Raw genomic sequence first — 19532 nt, forward strand, 5'->3', positions numbered from 1 at the left:
TAAAAGTTGCATGGAGATTTTGAAGTTTGTTCTGAGTATTATTCCTGGTTTTACTTTAGTTCATCCGGGTTACGGTTGTTGTTCAGTCGCTAACTTGTGTCCGACTCATGCGGGTTATCTATTAACATTTTCCGTTAGTGGAGAAGGCAAACTGTTGTATTAGTCAATGTCTCCACTGCTTCAAATTGCTATCCTGCTGCTGCTTTGATTCACTTCCTGAGGAACAACTGGCTGGTTCTGCTTGTGGACATTTGGTCAAAGTCTCAATCAGCCAAGACTCTTGTTTTTAATAGCCTTTACTCATGGACTGAACACTTCAGATTTATAGTGCAGGGCTTCCTTCTAGATAGGCATTTTCCAAATTAAAGAAAATAATGTTAAAAGCATTTTTGAAGAAAACTTGAAATCTTTTGGAATACTTATATTTTAGATTGTAAGAAACCACAGATTTGTGTAAATTGATCTACTAATTTCATTTTGTGAACATAATTATTCTGTCACAGGGACAATGGTAGGTAAGAAAAGCAAGGCTGGCTTAGCAGAACAGCACTGTCAGGTAGACATGTAATGTAAGACAAAATTAAACTTCTAGCCACATTAAAAAGTAAACAGTTTAATCTTAATAGGTTTTATTTAACCCGGTGTAGCAAAGTACTATTTTAACATGTAGTCAAGATATATATAAAGACTTGAGATATTCTGTATTTTTTTGTACTGTCTTGAAAAAGTACATATTTATCTGTGCAGTGTCTCAATTTGGATGCTAAATTTTCTACCTTGAAACGTATGCAGTGAAAAATAACTGTTTAATGGAATAATGTTTTACTTTGCTTTTGGTTTTAAAATTTAAACTAATTAAAAGGAAATAAATATTTAGTTCCTTCAATCACAGAATGCACATTTCAATGTTACGTGTTAGGGTGTGTTTCTAATGTAACTGATTTCAGATTATGGAATTGAACCCCATCCAAAATGCTTAGTAAATGAATGCCACCGGAGGTTATGGTCTGTCTGTTTATATAAATATTTGTACACAGAATAAAGAGGGAATAAACAAAAGCTATTTAGATCATAAAACGTTTATTTTCTAACGCCCCCATGTCAGTCCTTCCTGCAGGTGGAATTGATTTACTGTCTTTTATTAGCGGTTCAGACTCAGTTTTAAGTTCTTTTACCCCCGCTAAATCGCAAAGTTAGCGCCAAGAGTCAAGGTTCTTCCAGTTTTCTATGACTAGATGCTTGCTTCAGAGCGCTGCATCCTTTTCAGGAAAGCGAGGACGTCTGACAATTAGTGTGTCAAGCAGGATAGTCTGGGCTAGTTTGGCCTGGAGGTTTTAAAAGTTACACGTGTACCTGGATAACCCGGGAACTTGCTAAAAATACCATTGTACGGGCCTCACTTTTCTAGGTTCTGATTCGCAAGTTTACACTGAGACCCTGGACACTTCCTTATAAGCTGTCCTAACTTTTTAAAGTCCAAAACGTTTGGGGACCACCATACTCGGCACTTGACTCTTAGAAGGCTGCGAGTTCTAATTTAACACATCGTGCTGCTATTGCCACGCGATCGACTCTCCCCGGACTGAGGTTGCCAGGCGGTTGCGGTTTTTCTGCAGATGGGTTTTTAGGCTGTTAAACCCCCTCTCCGAAGACTGCCCTGACATCGCCCCCGTCCCAAGCCCTGTTAGAGCGACCTGGGCTGGCCGAGGTAGACCGCGCCATGTGACTGATAAACCGGTTGCCTTTCGGGGCGGCCATTTTTGAGGCGGGCACCCAACCTCGTGCACCGTAAGCCGGGAGTGGGGATAGGCAGTTACCAGGACTCAAGATGGCCACCGAGCCCGCTAGCCAGCCCGCTAGCCCGCATGCCGGCACGAGACGCACAGGCGGCTTGCCGTGGCCGGCGGCGCCCTGGCTAGGTCCTTGGGCCGCCAGCCAGGGGCGGAGCGCCCGCCCCTTCCGGGCGCGGCCAATCAGCGTGAGCGACCGGCTAGGCGGGGGCCGCCCGCGCGCGGGGTGTGTGAGGACGCGCTCCCGGGTCGCGGAGTGCTTGAGCCCAGAAGCCGTGGCTGTGGTACCTGCTGCTGCCACCCGTGCGAACGCAGAGCATCGGACGCGAGCGCTGTCGCTTGGGGCTGGAAGGTGAAGCTATGACGGCCATCAGGTAATTAATCTGGGCGGCAGCCTGAATTGCGCGCTAGGTAGGCATTAGCCTCTCGGCTGCTGAGAACTGCCGCCCGCCCCTTCTCTTGGGTGTTCTGGAGCCTCCCGGTGCCACCAGTCCCCCTCATGTGGAGGCTTTCTGCACTTTTCATTTGGTCATTTATGCCTTCCTCAGAAGTTTTGGGGGCTGAGGCACGTGGCGGAGACCTTTGAGTAGCCGCATAGCTGAGGTGACTCTCGCCCAGATTCCAGGATTTGAAGCTTGCTGATGAGTCTAGTGGATTTCTTATGAAAATGTAGCTGTCTTCCCCCCACCCCCCGAATGGCCTGAGGCCTGGGGAAGTGTGACGTGCACCGGGCGTGTCCTTGCCCGCGTGTCTTGCCTTCTGACAACTTCGTTGGTGGCCCAGTGCAGACCTGCAGTGTTGGCCCTTCGATGCAGGTAGATTGCCCCCAAGTTTTGAAATTGTCCTCACAATGTTTGCTTATGACTGGAATTAGGACTCTGGTTCCCAAGGTACCATCTGTTTACCTACTTTTATCTGAGTTCCAGCAGAATGAGTTTCATGTATACAATGAGAGCAATAAACGAAAAACTTCACCTCAGTTGCTCTTCCAGAGTTTGGAAGGTTCTTTATTGTTAATGGCCCGGTCCAGTGTCTGTGGGTAGCATTGACCAAATGGTTACCTTATGCTAATGCAACTATTTATAAAAAGAGATAAATCTAAAAGAGAGAGAGATAAATTGCCTTATTTACCCAGTGTTCTGAACAGCCTCTTTTAAAGTAGACCTTGGCCTTCATGGGCTTCGCTGGTGGCTCAGCTGGGAAGGAATCCACCTGCAACGTGGGAGACCTAGTTTCTCTCCCTGGGTTGGGAAGATCCCCTAGAGAAGGGAATGGCTACCCACTCCAGTATTCTGGTCTGGAGAATTCCATGGACCGTATAGTCCATGGGGTCGCAGAGTCCCACACGACTAAGTGACTTTTCACTTTTTGACCTTCATTGTCCCAGAGAAAGGGAGGCCCCAGCACAAATGTGAAGAGAATAAATGAAATTAAATTTTGCTCTGCGAGCTTCTAGCAGCCTAAGTCCTGGTGATTTAATGGTTTCTCACTGGTGATTTTGACTACACAGTATTTTAGAAATTACTTTAGAACCTAACCCTCAGGTAATTTAGGATGTAACTGTTGAACTTGGATGCAGTTTCTCTTAAATTGCATAATTCTATGTAAACTCAGAGTACTTACCTAATTACGCAGAAGGAGGATGGAAATACAGTACTGAAATGTGGGGGCTTCCCAGGTGGCTCATTGTAAAGAATCTGCCTCTTAATGCAGGAGACCCAGGAGATGCAAGTTTGATCCTTGTGTCCAGAACATCTGGAGGAGGAAATGGCAAGCCACTCCAGTATTCCTTCCTGGAAAATTCCAAGGACAGAGGAGCCTGGTGGGCTATATAGTCCATGGGGTTGCCAAGAGTCTGACACAACTGAGCACACACACACACTGAAATGTGGAGATCCACATGGAAAGATTTCACAGTAAATTGTATTGGGATGTATAAATTTAGCTTTTAATGCTAACAGTATTTAGGGTGAATTAGGATTATGCTGTTAAACCTAGTTTATGCTCCATCTCCCCATTTGCACTTTCAAATCCCATCATTTCAGTCTGCTACTAACTAAGAGTGTGGGGCAAATACTTGCTATGTTAAGGGTCTCTTGTGTAGACTTAATTTTAATCCATCATCATAATCCTTGCTACTTCTTGGTAGAGAAACACCCAAATCTAAAACTTCTGCTGCTTGGCTAGTGACAATAGGATGTGTTTTTTAATGTAGAAGTTGAATGGTGGTTGTATTAAAAAGACTTGATTTTTTTTTTTTTTAAACATATATTTTTGGCTGCCTCTGGTCTTAATTGAGAGTGTATGGGCTTTTCTGAGTGGTGCTCAGGCTCCAGAGAGCACAGGCTCAGTAGTGGCAGGCTTAGTTGCCCTGAGGCACGTGGGATTTTAGCTCTCCAACCAGGGATCAAACCCATGTCCCTTGCATTGGAAGGCAGATTCTTAACCACTGGACCACCAGGCAAGTCCCAGAAAGATTGATTTAAAGGTTAATGCTAGTCTTATTTGACTCCTGGAAGGGTAGATAACTAATAATAGTTACATTTATGCTTGTATCTTCAGATAATTAGTCTACATTTTGTATAGTCTTCAGCTATAGTGACTTACTCAAAGATTTTTAGATATTACCTAAAACCAGTTGCCACATTTACACCTGAGGCTAAGAAAAGTTGAGTGCCTTGAGTAAAATCAGTTAGTGACAGAGTTAGGAACGGAATCCAGATATCCATAATCTAGTGCTCTGCAAGATACCTTTATAAAAACAACATACTACTTAAATTTCCTGAAAGGACTGTTTCTAGAACTTTCCTGGCGGTCCAGTGGTTAAGACTCTGTGTTCCCAGTGCAGGGGGCATGGATTTGAACTTAGGAACCAAGGTACTGCATCCACATGGCGCAGCCTAGAAAACTACAAAATTATATACAGAAAATAAAGATAAAAACTGCTTCTGGGAACAAAAATTGTTAAGTATTGTGAGGGACAACTATAGTAACTTTCTTGCTTTCCCACAGTCCTCCAAAGAACTTAATAACTTAGGTTTAAGAGTAGGTGTGGGGACTGCTGAAGTTGAAGCAACTTTGTATATGTGGTGACAGTTCTAAATGGGTTGGTAATCCTACAGATACCAGCTGGTTCCCAAAGAATACAACATTTAATGCAATTTTATGATACCTTTCACATTTATGTTTATTAATTTTTCACATTTATGATGTTACGTGCGTTCCCATTTTGTACTCAGTTTGACAGTAGCCCAGAGGATGGGGACTGCTGACTTGCTTTTACTGATGACAAGAATGATCAAGGTCACCGAGCTGACGTTATGTCCAGTGCTGTTTTTACACCACACTTAAAGTAATTGCTGGTAAATATAGTAATATGTGACTCTTCACAGTGACTATGACAGAATATAGAAATGGAAACAAGTGAGGGCCAGTGGTCAATATACCTGGGTTCTAACTGACAGTATTTTGCTGATTTAGTGATCTTTTTCTTTTTCTCTGAACATTGGTTTTATGAAATAGTGATGGTAATGTGTGCTCATGCTCAGTCACTCAGGCGTGTCCACCTCTTTGTGACCCTTTGTGACTCTCTGAGCCCGCCAGGCTCCTCTGTCCGTGAGATTTTCTGGGCAAGCATACTGGAGTGGGTTGCCATTTCCATCTCTAGGGGATCTTCCCCACCCAGGGATTGAACCCCCATCTTGACGTCTCGTGCACTGCAGGCGAATTCTTTAGCTGAGTCATTGGGGAAGCCCTCAAACAAATCTCTGGTTCCACTGAGATTTGAACTTAGATCGCTGGATTCAGAGACCAGAGTGTTAATCTTCACAGCATGGGGCCTGTTGTGATGGTAATACAGATATGTATTCCACAGTGTTCTTGAGGAGATATGAAACTTTTTTATATTTTAAGGCATTTTGTAAATGGAACATTGTAAATGCAATTTGGTCTCCTTAGAGAATGATGTCATCGGAAAATGTTTAAATCTTAGATTTTTAAATAGGAAGCGGACTTACCTAATTCTCTCATTTTACAGTCGAAGAATCTGAAGGCAAGAGATACTGTGATTTGTTTGGGCTCATAACAAGTAGTTGCATGTCTTGAACTAGATCCCAGATCTCTAGATACCTGATTCAGTGCCCTTTCCAGTGCAGCATCCCACTGTTATGAATTCCCAAATAACTATTTACATAAAAAGAATTTTAAAAAAAGCTTATGATTTTTGAATAACTTTGGCTGGAGAATTTGACTCTGACTTTTATTGTTTATGTTCTACTCTGCTACACCATTACTAATGAAGAGTCCAAGTTTGCAGTCTCTTAAACCAATTATCAGAGTGTGTATTGGGTTGGCCAAAAAGTTCATTTGGTGTTTTCTGTAAGATGGCTAACGAAAACCCCAAAGTTTTTGGCCATCCCGATATATCAGATTCCAGCTGGTCTTCACCTGAGAAATGATGGAACATATTTGATAAACTGATGCTTTTGTCATTTTTAATTGGCCTAACAGGAAAGTTGATGCTTGGGTTAAAATTCAGGACACACAAGAAAATGTAGAATGTTAGGAGTATAAGAGAATCGTAGAGAGCACTTTACTCTTTCTTTCTTGGTACTGGACCTTCAGGCCCAAATGAAGAGCTATGTCCTAGTTTGGTAGCAATAGAATGTAAGAGGGAATTTAGGTCTCCTGACTTCTACTTTATGCACTTTTTATAAGTACTAAGCCAACAGTATTTCAAAATACTCCTATGAATATTGCCTTGTTTTTCCAACATGAACGTCTAGTCTGGTTTTGAAAATTGCTTACAGCTTGAGTTTGTGCCATGGAAGATTGGGCAAATGAGGTAGGGAGTCAGGGAGAGTGTTTGCTGTAGAGCTGAGGAACCTATTCTTTGGCCTGCCCAGACAGGTCAGATTTGGTTTAGGACTATTCTGGGACTAGACATGACTATGGCCTACATGATAATTCTGTAACCACTTCTGTGGGTTAAGCCTACATTGGAAAATTTATGTGGGCTGTGGGTGGAGTACTGGGGTATTTTTCTCGTAACACTCAAGACTTTGAGGTACGTCTAGTAGGATCTGCCAAGCCACTCAGATGGAGAACATTCATATGGAGACTAAATTCTGGCTGAGATTGAAGTGTGTTACTTTGTTGAATTGGTTTCTTTAGAATATTTAAAGTTTTTCAAACTCATTTCAGGGCTTGTGTCTTTTATAAGAATTATAAATTTTATATTCCTACACAAACTTTTTTATTCCATGAGGCTTCTTAGTGAAGCTAATGAGCTTTTTAAAATAAAATGAAATTGTTTCATTTATGAAATATTTTGAAGAACTAAAGCAGGAATCCTTTCCTTGGAGAACTGCAGTGTTGTCAGCTGTTAATACTCATATTTATAAATAGGTCATCTTTATTTGAAAAGGCATACAAGGTTTTCTAACTCCAGATCTTTCCAGCCACAGTATTGCTACATTAAGCAGAACTGTCAAAGATGAAATGGAACCAGAATGATTGTCTAGACAGTTTGAAATGTTAGCCCTTTCTTGTAACATTGGTTAATGCTCATGACTATTTACCTCTTCTACTTGGTTTTAAAATTGTCACTTTAAAAAATACTGTAATAAAATGTAAGTCTGAATCCTTAATTTCACATAGCACAGCTAGCTTATAAATAGAATGACCATATGTCTCAGTTTGCCCAAGACAGTCCTGGATCATGCCTGTTATCCTAGCATAATTATTAATAGCTCTTCCTTTATTCTCAGAAGTGTCCCACTTGGATAATAAGTTATCTGGTCACTTACTTACACACTATAGTAATTTTGTGGTAGTAGATTTGGGTTGTTGAAATGTTATTTTACATAGGACCATAAGATAATGGAATATTAGCTTATTTTGGCTAGATTTGGATATTTTTCATCGGTCAGACATTTTTATTAACAGAATTCTTACTGTCTCAGAGTAGCATATTAAATAAGAACGTATGTGATTTGAAGTTAGGTATCATTTACTTGTTGTGTGACCTTTGACAGGTTATGAAACTTTGCCGAGCTTCTTATTCTCTTTAACAGTGGTGGTGGTTTAGTTGCTAAGTCATGTCTGACTCTGACGACCCCATGGACTGTAGCCCTGCCAGGCTTCCATAAACACAGATAATAGCAAAACCTATACTATAGGGTTTTTGTGAGGATTTAAAGGCAATAACATTCATAAAAATGCATTGTAAGCTTTAAATTGCTGTGTGTTCGTCATTAGTATTGGAGAAGGCAATGGCGCCCCACTCCAGTACTCTTGCCTGGAGAATCCCATGGATGGAGGAGCCTGGTCGGCTACAGTCCATGGGGTTGCTAAGAGTTGGACACGACTAAGCGACTTCTCTTTCACTTTTCAATTTCCTACATTGGAGAAGGAAATGGCAACCCACTCCAGTGTTCTTGCCTGGAGAATCCCAGGGACGGGGGAGCCTGGTGGGCTGCCGTCTGTGGAGTTGCACAGAGTCGAACACGACTGAAGTGACTTAGCAGCAGCAGCAGCAGCAGCAGTCATTAGTATCTCACACATGTGCTTCTGAAAATTGAATTTAAAATGAATAATTTTATCTACTTTAGGGAACCTTACTATTTCATAGCAGTCTTTTAGAAGTGTTAGCTGTCATGGGGAGTAGGGAGATAATACTTAGAGATATATGTATGGTTGAGGATTTTGGGGATGAAGGGGAAGAAAAAAATAGATGATGCTGGGCAGAGGGAAGAGATTTTTTTCCTTGAGTGTGCAAGACAGCATGCTAATATGGACAGCCTTAAATGAAGGACTGGCTTCCATAGCCTAAGGGAAACAAAGACTTTCCTAGTTTGTTTACTTTTTAAAAAATGCCAACAATGTAATTCATATATAGTAAAATCACAGATCCTAAGTTCACTGAATTTTTGGGGGGAAAGAAAAGTATTTGTAAAACACCACCCAGATCAACTTAACAAAACATGTTCATCTCCCAGAAAGTTTTTTCTTGCCTCTTTTCAATCAGTCTCTTTCTCCTGCCCCATCCAGGCAATTGTTTTCTGGCTTCTATTAGTAAAGATTAGTTTTGTGTATTCTTAAACTTCATATAAATAAAATCATAGGATAAGTACTGTTTGTGTCTGATTACTTTTGCTCAGTGACAGTTTTGAGATTCATCCATTTTGACATGTGTTTTAGTAGTTTGCTTCTTTTCACAGCTAAGATTCCATGATATGAACATTATAACAGTTCTGCTGATGGACTTTGGCTTGTTTCCAGGGTTTGGTTACCCTAAGTGACGCTTCGTGAACCTTCCTGTATACGCCTTTGTGTGGACGTGGGTAAATGCCCAGGTGTGGAATTGCTGTGTTCTAGGGTAGATGTGTGTTTAACTTCAGAAACCACCACTGTTTCCCAAAATAGAAAATGGAATACATTCAACATTCTGTATTATAAGAGTTCCAGTTATTCCGCATTCTTGACATTTTTGATGTCATTTACTCCTTTTCCATCCTTTACTCCTTTTCTGTCCTTTCCAAATACCAAAATGTTTGGCATTTTGGATTTTAGCCATTCTGGTGGGTATATAATTCTATTTCATTGTAGTTAATAGTTCACTGGTGGCTAATAATGTGACTATAGGCCATTTGCTTATCTTTTCTTTTGAACTGTCAGTTCAGGTCTTTTACCCATATTTGTAAGTATAGGTTGTCTTTTTTGTTGCTGGTTTGTTAATTCTTTTGGTATTTTAGATAAAAGTTATTTGTCAGATTTTACACATAAGCATATATACCTTCATGTTTAGCAAATATTTTCTCTCTGAGCCATGTCTTTCCATTTTTGTAACAGTGTCTTTTGGGAGCAGAAGTTTTAAAATGTAATATTGAATTCATTGATTTGATTCCTTTTATTTTATGTTTATTACCTTTTAGGTTCTTAGAGATCTTTCCTTTTCTATCTCAAGGTTATGAAACTATTCCCTTACGTTTTCTTCTAGAAGCCTTATAGTTTCAGCCTTCACATTTAGGTCTGTGATCCATGTTAAGCTAATTTTTTTGCTACAGTGTAAAGGTTTCCTTAAAAGGATTCTCAGTCAATAGATTCGATAGGTATAAGACTTTTCTCAGACTCTCTATTCTGATCTGTTGGTCTGTTTGTATCGTGTTATGCCAATACTACATTGACTTAATTATTGTAGCTTTATAAGGTTGGTGTTGTTTCTTTAAATTTTTGATAGCTTTCAGCAGTAAAGCCACCTGGGCCTTAGAATATTTAAAGATATGATAAATGGTTATTCAGATTTACCATTTTTCCCTGTGTCAGTTTTGAATTTTTAAAGAAATCTGTTTTAAATTGCTGGATTGTTATAGAATTACTCATAGTATTCTGTTACTGCTTGCGGAAACTGTTTTATGTCCCCTTTTTCATTCCTGATATTGGTATTCCGCCTCCTCCTCTTTTTTTCTTTTTTAACTTTTTGGGCTCAGTCTTGTTAGGGGTTTACCAATTGTATTAATCTTTTCAAAACCCCAGATTTGAGTTTTGTTGAACTTCTGTTTTGGTACTACATTTTCTATTTTGTTTATTTTTTGCTGTCATATTTTTATTTTCTTGCTTCTATTCTTTTGGACCTAATTTACTCCTTTTCCATTTTCTTTTGAGTTAGAAATTCAGACCATTCATTTTAAACTTTTCTTGTTTTCTAATATGTGCATTTCATATATAAAATGTTTCATATATATAAATGTTTCCCTCTCAGTACTTCTTTTAACTTCAACATAAAATTTTGACATGCGTGATCAGTTCAAGTAATTTTCTAATTTCTGTTGTGATTTCTCTCATATACAGATTTTAAAAGTTTATTGTCTAATTTCTAAATATTTGGGGGTTTTACAGTTATTTTTAAAAATTGGTTTTCTATTTAATTCCATGATACAGAAAATATATTGTTTATACTTTATAAGCATGTATCTGTATTTTATATATGTGGGCATGCGTGCTTAGTTGAGTCTGACTCTTTGTGACCTCACCAGGCCCTTCTGTCCATGGGATTATCCCAGGTAGAATACTGGAGTGGGTTGCCATTTCCTCCTCCAGGGGATCTTCCCAACCCAGGGATCCATCCCATGTCTCCTGTAGCTCCTGCATTGGCAGGTGATTCTTTACCACTGAGCTACCTGGGAAGCCCCCTTTTTATGTATAGAGAAAAAATACATTGTTAAGTTTCAGCCCTTTGATACCTCCTGAGATTTTTATGATCTTACCTGTAGCCTGTTTTGCTGAATGTTACATGTGTTTTTAAAGTCTTTAATTTCACTCAGCAATATTTTGAGATTTTCAGTGTAGTTGTTCTGTACATCATTTATTCAGTAAATGAATATTGCAGTTGTTGGGGTGTATTGTTCTATAAATGCCAATTAGTTTGCTTGTTTGATTTACTGCATTATTCATTTCAGTTCAGTTGCTCAGTTGTGTCCAACTCTTTGTGACCCTGTGGATTGCAGCGTGCAGGCTTCCCTGTCCATCACCAACTCCCAGAGCCTGCTCAAACTCATGTCCATTAAGTCTATGATGCCATCCAACTGTCTCATCCTCTGTCTCCCCTTCTCCACTTGCCTTCAGAAGGTCTTTCCCTTCATCAGGGTCTTTTTCCAGTGAGTCAGTTCTTTGCATCAGGTGGCTGAAGTATTGGAGCTTCAGCTTCAGCATCAGTTCTTCCAGTGAATATTCAGGACTGATTTCCTTTAGGATTGACTGGTTTGATCTCCTTGCAGTCCCAAGGGACTCTCCAAAGTCTTCTCCAACACCACAGTTCAAAAGCATCAATTCTTCGTTGCTCAGCTTACTTGATGATCCAGCTCTCACATCCATACATGACTACTGTGATACATAATTCACATGCCACAAAATCTGCCATTTTAAACTGTACAACTCAGTGGTTTTAGGATATTCATAGTGTTGTGCATCCATCACCACTATCTAATTGCAGAATATTTTCATCATCTCCAAATGAAGTCTCAGGCTTCCTTGATGGCTCAGTGGGTGAAGAATCTGTCTGCAGTTCAGGAGATACAGGAGATGTGGGTTTGATATCTGGGTCGGGAAGGTCCCCTGGAGGAGGAAAATGCCAACCCACTTTAGTATTCATGTCTGAAAAATCCCATGGGCAGAGGAGCCTGGTAGGCAGCATTCCATGGGGTCAAAAAGAGCTGGACACAACATAGTGACTGAGCACAGGGCACAGGTGAAGCCTCGTCCCTGTTAGCAGTCACTCTCTATTTCCTCTGCCCCTATCCTGGCAATTACTAATCTACTTTGTGAATTTGTCATTCTCTGGTCATTTCATGAGTGGAATCATGTATTTGGGCTTTTGTGCCTGGCTTCCTTCACTGAGCATATTATTTTCAGAGTTCATCCTATGTTGCTACAAGTATCAGTATTTCATTCCTTCTTATGGCTGAATAATATTCCATTGTATGTATAGACCACATTTTGTTTATCCATTTACCAGTGGATAGGCATTTTTATTTCCACTTTTTGACCATTATGGGTAATGATACAATAAACATTTATGTCCAAGTTTTTGTGATGTCACGTGTTTTCATTTCTCCTGAGTATATACTTATACTGGGTCATATGGTTATTGTGTTTAATCACTAAGTTATATCCAACTCTTGCAAACCCATGAACTATAGCCTGCCAGACTCTTCTGTCCATGGGATTTCCCAGGCGAGAATACTGCAGTGGGTTGCCATTTCCTTCTCCAAGGAATCTTCCCGAGCCAGGGATCCAACCCACATTTCTTATGTCTCCTGCGTTGGTAGGCGAGTTCTTTACCACTAGCGCCACCTGGGAATTTTACATTTGTTTTTTCTTTTGAGGAACTGCCAAACGTTGTTTCAAGCTGGCAGCATCATTTTACATCTCCACCAGCAGTGTGGATTCCAGTTTTTCTGTGTTCTTTCCAATACTTATTATTTTCTCCCAATGTTTGCTGAGAGGCTGTCTGTGCTTGATAAGGTGTAACTTCAATGCTCACCCAGGCTTACAGTGCTGCCATAGCCTTTATTTCCTGCTTGTGCAGAGCCCCATGTTCAGAGATGATTGCTTAGTGCCTTTTCAAGTCTTTCATGAGCATGCACACAAGCCAGGGCACATGTACGTGGTCTCCTAGATTCTCAGGAATATTCAGAACTTTTCAAAACCCCTATGGACATCTCACGTCCACACTTTTACTTTTAAGCTTTTTGGTTTGCTCCCAACTGCTTCAGATGGCTGGAGTGTTAAACAATTGCAGATGATTGTTTTTGACAAATGCCCCTGGGGAAAAGGATGTGAGCACTGGGGAAACTGTGAGTCAGGTCAAATGATAAGTGTTAGGAGTAGGGGTTTTTCGGGTAACTGCCGGTTACTCAAAAGCTCAGATAATAACGGTCTCTGAAAACGGGGCTTTGAAAGAGCTCCAGTTCTGTTCCAATTCCTCCAGTGGCTGATAGACTCTTGCTTTCCACTGTGTTTTTGGGGCTCTTGCTTTTAAGGCTGCCATGGAGCTGGGGAGGGAGATGGGAATTCGGCAAGTTAGAGTGCCACAAAGCTTGCTGTTTTTGCAGAGATTCAGCCTTTTTTTTCCCTTTGAAGAATGCTCCTCAGATGTTGCAAGCCTTTGGAGCTCTGAAAGTGTTGATTTTGACTTTTTTTTTTTTTTTGCTTACTGTTCTTGTTGCTTTTATAGAAGAGAGGATTCTTGGAGGCCCTTATTCTACCATTCTTGATGATGTCACCCTAATTGTTTTTTAAACATTTTAATATATTTTTCTTTTGAATACTTTACGATTTCCTTTTTTTTTTTTTTTTGACTCACAGGAAGTTGCAAGAGTACAGAGAGTTCCTATGACCCTTCACCCAACTTCCGCCAGTAATAAATCTTAAATAACCATAGTATAGTACCAAAACCAGGAAATTAATATTGGTATAGTACTTTACCGGGTGGCGCTAGTGGTAAAGAACCCACCTGCCAGTTCTAGGAGATAGAGATGCGGGTTCGTTCCCTCGGTTGGGAAGAGCCGCTGGAGGAGGCAATGGCAACCCACTCCAGTATTCTTGCCTGGAGAATCCCATGGACAGAGGAGCTTGGCAGGCTACGGTCCATGGGGTCACAAAGAGTCAGACACAACTGAAGTGGCTTGGCACGTATAGTACTATTAAGTCGACTATGAATGTTTTTAGAATATCACCAGTCTTTGCTTACACTGCATTTTACTGGCGTGGTGGCGGTGTATAGTTCCGTGAGATTTTATCATGTACAGATTCCATATTAACACAATTAGGATACTAAACTGTTCTGTCACCAAAAGAAACTCCTTTGTGTTATCCCTAAATGGTCACTCACAACAGTGTGTTTGAAATCCATCTAGGTTGTATCATAGTTCATTTCTTTTTAATGCTGAATATTAGTCCATTGTACGGGTGTACCACAGTTTGTTTACCTAGTTACCTGTTGAAGGACATTTGGGTTGCTTCCAATTTTTTACTATTACCAGTAAAAGTATTATTATAAGATGGGCTCCAGGCTAGGCATTTAAACTGGCCTCCTGTATACATTTCTTGGGGCAAAAAAAGATGAGCTACAGTCCAGACATTTACAATTAGCCTTCTGTTTGCATTTCTTGAGACAGGAGGTGGGTGGGCTCCAGGTTAGATATTTACAGTCAGTCTCCTGTTTGTACTTCAGAATACAGATAACAACAGAAATAGAGTAAAATAGCCAGGCTTTGTCTCCTGAGGACACTTTAAGATAACAACAGTCAGAAACAGAAAGGGGCTAAACCTTGTTTGTGTAAAAGATCAAGAGGTCATATATTTCCCATCCTTGGGGCAAGGGATACATTGCACGTGCACAGAAAGGCTCCTTTGGGGGTCAAAAGGAGGAGTTTGTCACTCCGTAATATGTGACGCCAAGGCCACCCTATAGGCCTCTGGGCTGGAATGTATTTTGAAAAATATTTGCACATGCACGTTGGGGAGGGTCCTAGAGTAAGTCAGGTGTGGAAAAAGAAACCATGTAATTGGCCAAAGGTAAACAAATACCCAGAAGAACTGCCCTGTATGAATGATTTAACTACCTCTCTACTGCCCTCCTCCTCTTTAGGGGGCACGCCCACACCGTTTCCCTTGGGTGTGTATTTTTGCCTTGCTCCTATCTTAACTGTTTCTCTGTGTGCTCACCCACTTGTTATGGTGCTGTGCTCTAATAAGAAACTTTGTACCTGCTTGTACAGTTTTTGCCTTCATGAGAAACGAATTTCTCAGTGGGGGTAAGAGCCAGGAAAAATTTGCTTCTAACCTCTATCCCTTGCTGATCTGGTGGCTAGGATTCCTGGTTTTCATCCAGGGTACACAGGGTCAATTCCTGGTTAGGGAACTAAGATCTTACTTCTTGCGACTACTCACTGCTGCTTCTAAGATCAGTTCAGTTCAGTCACTCAGTTGTGTCCCACTCTTTGCGACCCCATGAATCACAGCACGCCAGGCCTCCCTGTTCATCAACAACTCCCGGAGTTCATCCAAATTCATGTCCATTGAATCGGTGATGCCATCCAGCCATCTCATCCTCTGTCGTCCCCTTCTCCTCCTGCCCCCAATCTTTCCCAGCATCAGGGTCTTTTGCAATGAGTCAACTCCTCACATGAGGTGGCCAAAGTATTGGAGTTTCAGCTTCAGCATCAGTCCTTCCAATGAACACCCAGGATTGATCTCCTTTAGGATGGACTGGTTGGACCTCCTTGCAGTCCAAGGGACTCTAAAGAGTCTTCTCCAACACCACAGTTCAAAAGCATCAATTCTTCAGCGCTCAGCTTTCTTCACAGTCCAGCTCTCACATCCATACATGACCACTGGAAAAACCATAGCTTTGACTAGACGGACCTTTATTGGCAAAGTAATGTATACGAATATGCTATCTAGGTTGGTCATAACTTTCCTTCCAAGGAGTAAGCGTCTTTTAATTTCATGGCTGCAGTCACCATCTGCAGTGATTTTGGAGCCCAAATAAATAAAGTCTGACACTGTTTCCACTGTTTCCCCGTCTATTTTCCATGAAGTGATGGGACCAGATTCCATGATCTTCGTTTTCTGAATGTTGAGCTTTAAGCCAACTTTTTCACTCTCCTCTTTCACTTTCATCAAGAGGCTTTTTAGTTCCTCTTCACTTTCTGCCATAAGGGTGGTGTCATCTGCATATCTGAGGTTATTGATATTTCTCCCAGCAATCTTGATTCCAGCTTGTGTTTCTTCCAGTCCAGCATTTTAGTTAAATAAGCAGGGTGACAATATACAGCCTTGACGTACTCCTTTTCCTATTTGGAACCAGTCTGTTGTTCCATGTCCAGTTCTAACTATTGCTTCCTGTCCTGCATATAGGTTTCTCAAGAGGCAGGTCAGGTGGTCTGGTATTCCCATCTCTTTCAGAATTTTCCACAGTTTATTGTAATCCACAGAGTCAAAGGCTTTGGCATAGTCAATAAAGCAGAAATAGATGTTTTTCTGGAACTCTCTTGCTTTTTTGATGATCCAGCCGATGTTGGCAATTTGATCTCTGGTTCTTCTACCTTTTCTAAAACCAGCTTGAACATCTGGATTTGTTTAAGTAATATAGTTCTGGTGATACTGTATCGGATTTATTGTGGCTAAAAAAATAGCAGCAGTGTAGAAATTTAGGCAGGGTCTAGAGAGCCTGGTGGGCTGCCGTCTATGGGGTCACACAGAGTCGGACACGACTGAAGTGACTTAGCAGTAGCAGCAGCAGATGGCCTAGAGGGCCTAGTTAAAGGCAGTGCCAGTGGGATGTTGTGGGGGCTCCTGGCAGGTAAACTGTTGGCGAAAGCTAAGAACGTGCAGTTATTACTAAGAATAGTGCTTATTGATGGAGAGAGAAGAATCACCTATGAAGATGAGGCTTCTGAATTTAAAGAGAGGACGATGGCTGTAATAGTTAAGGATACTCATCGTTAGTATTTATTCTGGCAGCATAGTGTAACTAAATATTTTTGCTGACCAAAGAGCTAATCAATAATAATATATCAATAGAGTAGACAAAGTTTTATGAGTATCTTTTACTTTCATATCTGTGTTAGTGCATAAAACTTGTGGGTTGTCTAACAATAATAATTATAGGTTTGTGTTGGATGGCATCTGAATTATGAGACATGTAAAATTACTGACTAAAAAAAAACCCCAACAAAACCAGTCATTCAGAATCTTTCATCCTAGCATCCATTCCAGGAAAAAGACATTGCTAACATTTAAATTGCTAACAAAATAATAGTCCTAGTATGAGTCAGATAGTTTTTGACTACAGACCAGTCCATCTTGTTAACATCTAATAGGAAAAGATAAAAATAAATGCTTACTTAAATAGTATTTTCATTATTTGAGAAGGGTGGTACAGTATTTACTGGCCTGGATACTAGTGTGTATTTAGGAAATTAGCCATTTTAAAGCATTAGTGTTTTTTTTTTTTTTCTGAACTGCACCCAATTTTAATTTTAGGAGCACCTTACACGATATGGCATTTATCACAGATGATATATAAGTCCTCGGGCAGGTCTAGGAGAAAAACGCTTCTACCGCCAAACTGAGTTACTGATCATCCAGCATTAGCGTTTTTAACAGAGTTGATCTGTCATATTACAATGAAGTTGTTTAATAGCTTCTCAGTTATATACAGTGATGGAGAGGAAAATGATGTGAGTAGTCTAAACTCATTTGCTTTTGGAAATAATTGTATAGTTTTTACTTAACTTACTGTATGAAGACACCTTTTATGTGTTATTTTAAATTCTTTTGTCTCTTACCTCTTATATTAGCCGTGCTTGCTGCAGTGGGTTCCAACTAGGCCAGCTTGACAGCATCTCTCATCAGGGCCTATGCTATATAATTCTTGCAGTAAGGAACAGTAATTGGTATTTAAGTTCTTCCCCTTTTGTCCTTTATACCGGGAGCTCTAGATCAACATTTCACATATTCTTATCCATTTTTGTTCATAAGCAAAGGTTTTGTTGGATAAATAGATTTAGAAATGAGTTTAAACATGGTTATTGTGATTCATTGTTCTCATTTCCCACCATAATTCTTTGACTGTAGAAGCCATGGGCCTAGAGAGGTTGCATTAATTTGATAATATTATTTCTACTAAATTTACGAGTAGGGTGTAATAAACCATTTTGAGAGTGCAGGAGATATGCAAAGGACTGACTTTTTAAAAAGAAGTATCACTGTTATATTTCTTAAAACCAGGAGCGAACCAGTTGGGAGTGGAGAGACTGACATGGGGACAGGAGGATATTTTTTTGTGATGATGGAAATGTTTCGTGTTTTAATTTTTACTGTGGTTACATTACTGTCTATATTGAACTAAACACTTAGAAAGTGTGAATAAAAAGAAACAGCTAAGCAGCTCAATAATATTTTCCCTGTGCTTTTTTTTTTAAATAAATAAGAGATCTCTTCAAGAATATTAGAGATACTAAGGGAAATTTTCATGCAAAGATGGGCACAGTAAAGGACAGAAATGGTATGGGCCTAACAGAAGCAGAAGATATTAAGAAGAGGTGGCAAGAATACACTGAAGAACTGTACAGAAAAGATCTTCATGACTCAGATAGTCACGATGGTGTGATCACTCACCTAGAGCCAGACATCCTGGAATGCAAAGTCAAGTGGGCCTTAGGAAGCATCACTACAGACAAAGCTACTGGAGGTGATGGAATTCCAGTTGAGCTATTTCAAATCCTAAAACATGATGCTGTGAAAGTGCTGCACTCAATATGCCAGCAAATTTGGAAAACTCAACAGTGGCCACAGGACTGGAAAAAGTCAGTCTTCATTCCAGTCCCAAAGAAAGGCAATGCCAAAGAATGCTCAAACTACCACACAATTGCACTCATCTCACACGCTAGTAAAGTAATGCTCAAAATTCTCCAAGCCATGCTTTAGCAATACATGAACCGTGAACTTCCAGATGTTCAAGCTGTATTTAGAAAAGGCAGAGCAAAAAAGCAAGAGAGTTCCAGAAAAACATGTACTTCTGCTTCATTGACTATGCCAAAGCCTTTGACTGTGTGGATCACAATAAAGTGTGGAAAATTCTGAAAGAGACGGGAATACCAGAGCAGCTGACCTGCCTCCTGAGAAATCTGTGTGCAGGTCAAGAAGCAACAGTTAGAACTGGACATGGAACAACAGACTGGTTCCAAATAGGGAAAGGAGTACATCAAGGCTGTATATTGTCACCCTGCTTATTTAACTTACATGCAGAGTACATCATGAGAAATGCTGGGCTGGAAGAAGCACAAGCTGGAATCAAGATTGCCAGGAGAAATATCAATAACCTCAGATATGCAGATGACACCACCCTTATGGTGGAAAGTGAAGAAGAATTAAAGAGTCTCTTGATGAAAGTGAAAGAAGAGAGTGAAAAAGTTGGCTTAAAACTCAACATTCAGAAAACGAAGATCATGGAATCTGGTCCCATCATTTCATGGGAAATAGATGGGGAAACAGTGGAAACAGTGTCAGACTTTATTTATTTGGGCTCCAAAATCACTGCAGATGGTGACTGCAGCCAGGAAATTAAAAGATGCTTGCTCCTTGGAAGAAAAGCTATGACCAACCTAAACAGCATATGAAAAAGCAGAGACATTACTTTGCCAGCATAGGTCCATGCAGTCAAAGCTATGTTTT

General features: G+C 40.3%; 1 protein-coding gene across 6 annotated transcripts in view; it reads left to right on the forward strand.

Moving 5' to 3' along the window:
• The window catches only part of ADK (adenosine kinase), a 543729-nt gene that overhangs the window by 23983 nt on the left and 500214 nt on the right, over nucleotides 1–19532 (forward strand). Inside the window, 1 exon segment of one of the 6 annotated variants that reach the window (NM_001076066.2) lies at nucleotides 2023–2164. The exons of 4 other annotated variants lie outside the window; for them this stretch is intronic. In NM_001076066.2, coding sequence (NP_001069534.1) covers nucleotides 2151–2164 — 14 coding nt within the window. In that variant the 5' untranslated portion in view covers nucleotides 2023–2150. 6 annotated transcript variants of the gene reach the window in all.

The sequence above is a fragment of the Bos taurus genome, chromosome 28, assembly GCF_002263795.3.
Source record: "Bos taurus isolate L1 Dominette 01449 registration number 42190680 breed Hereford chromosome 28, ARS-UCD2.0, whole genome shotgun sequence".
Taxonomy (NCBI): domain Eukaryota; kingdom Metazoa; phylum Chordata; class Mammalia; order Artiodactyla; family Bovidae; genus Bos; species Bos taurus.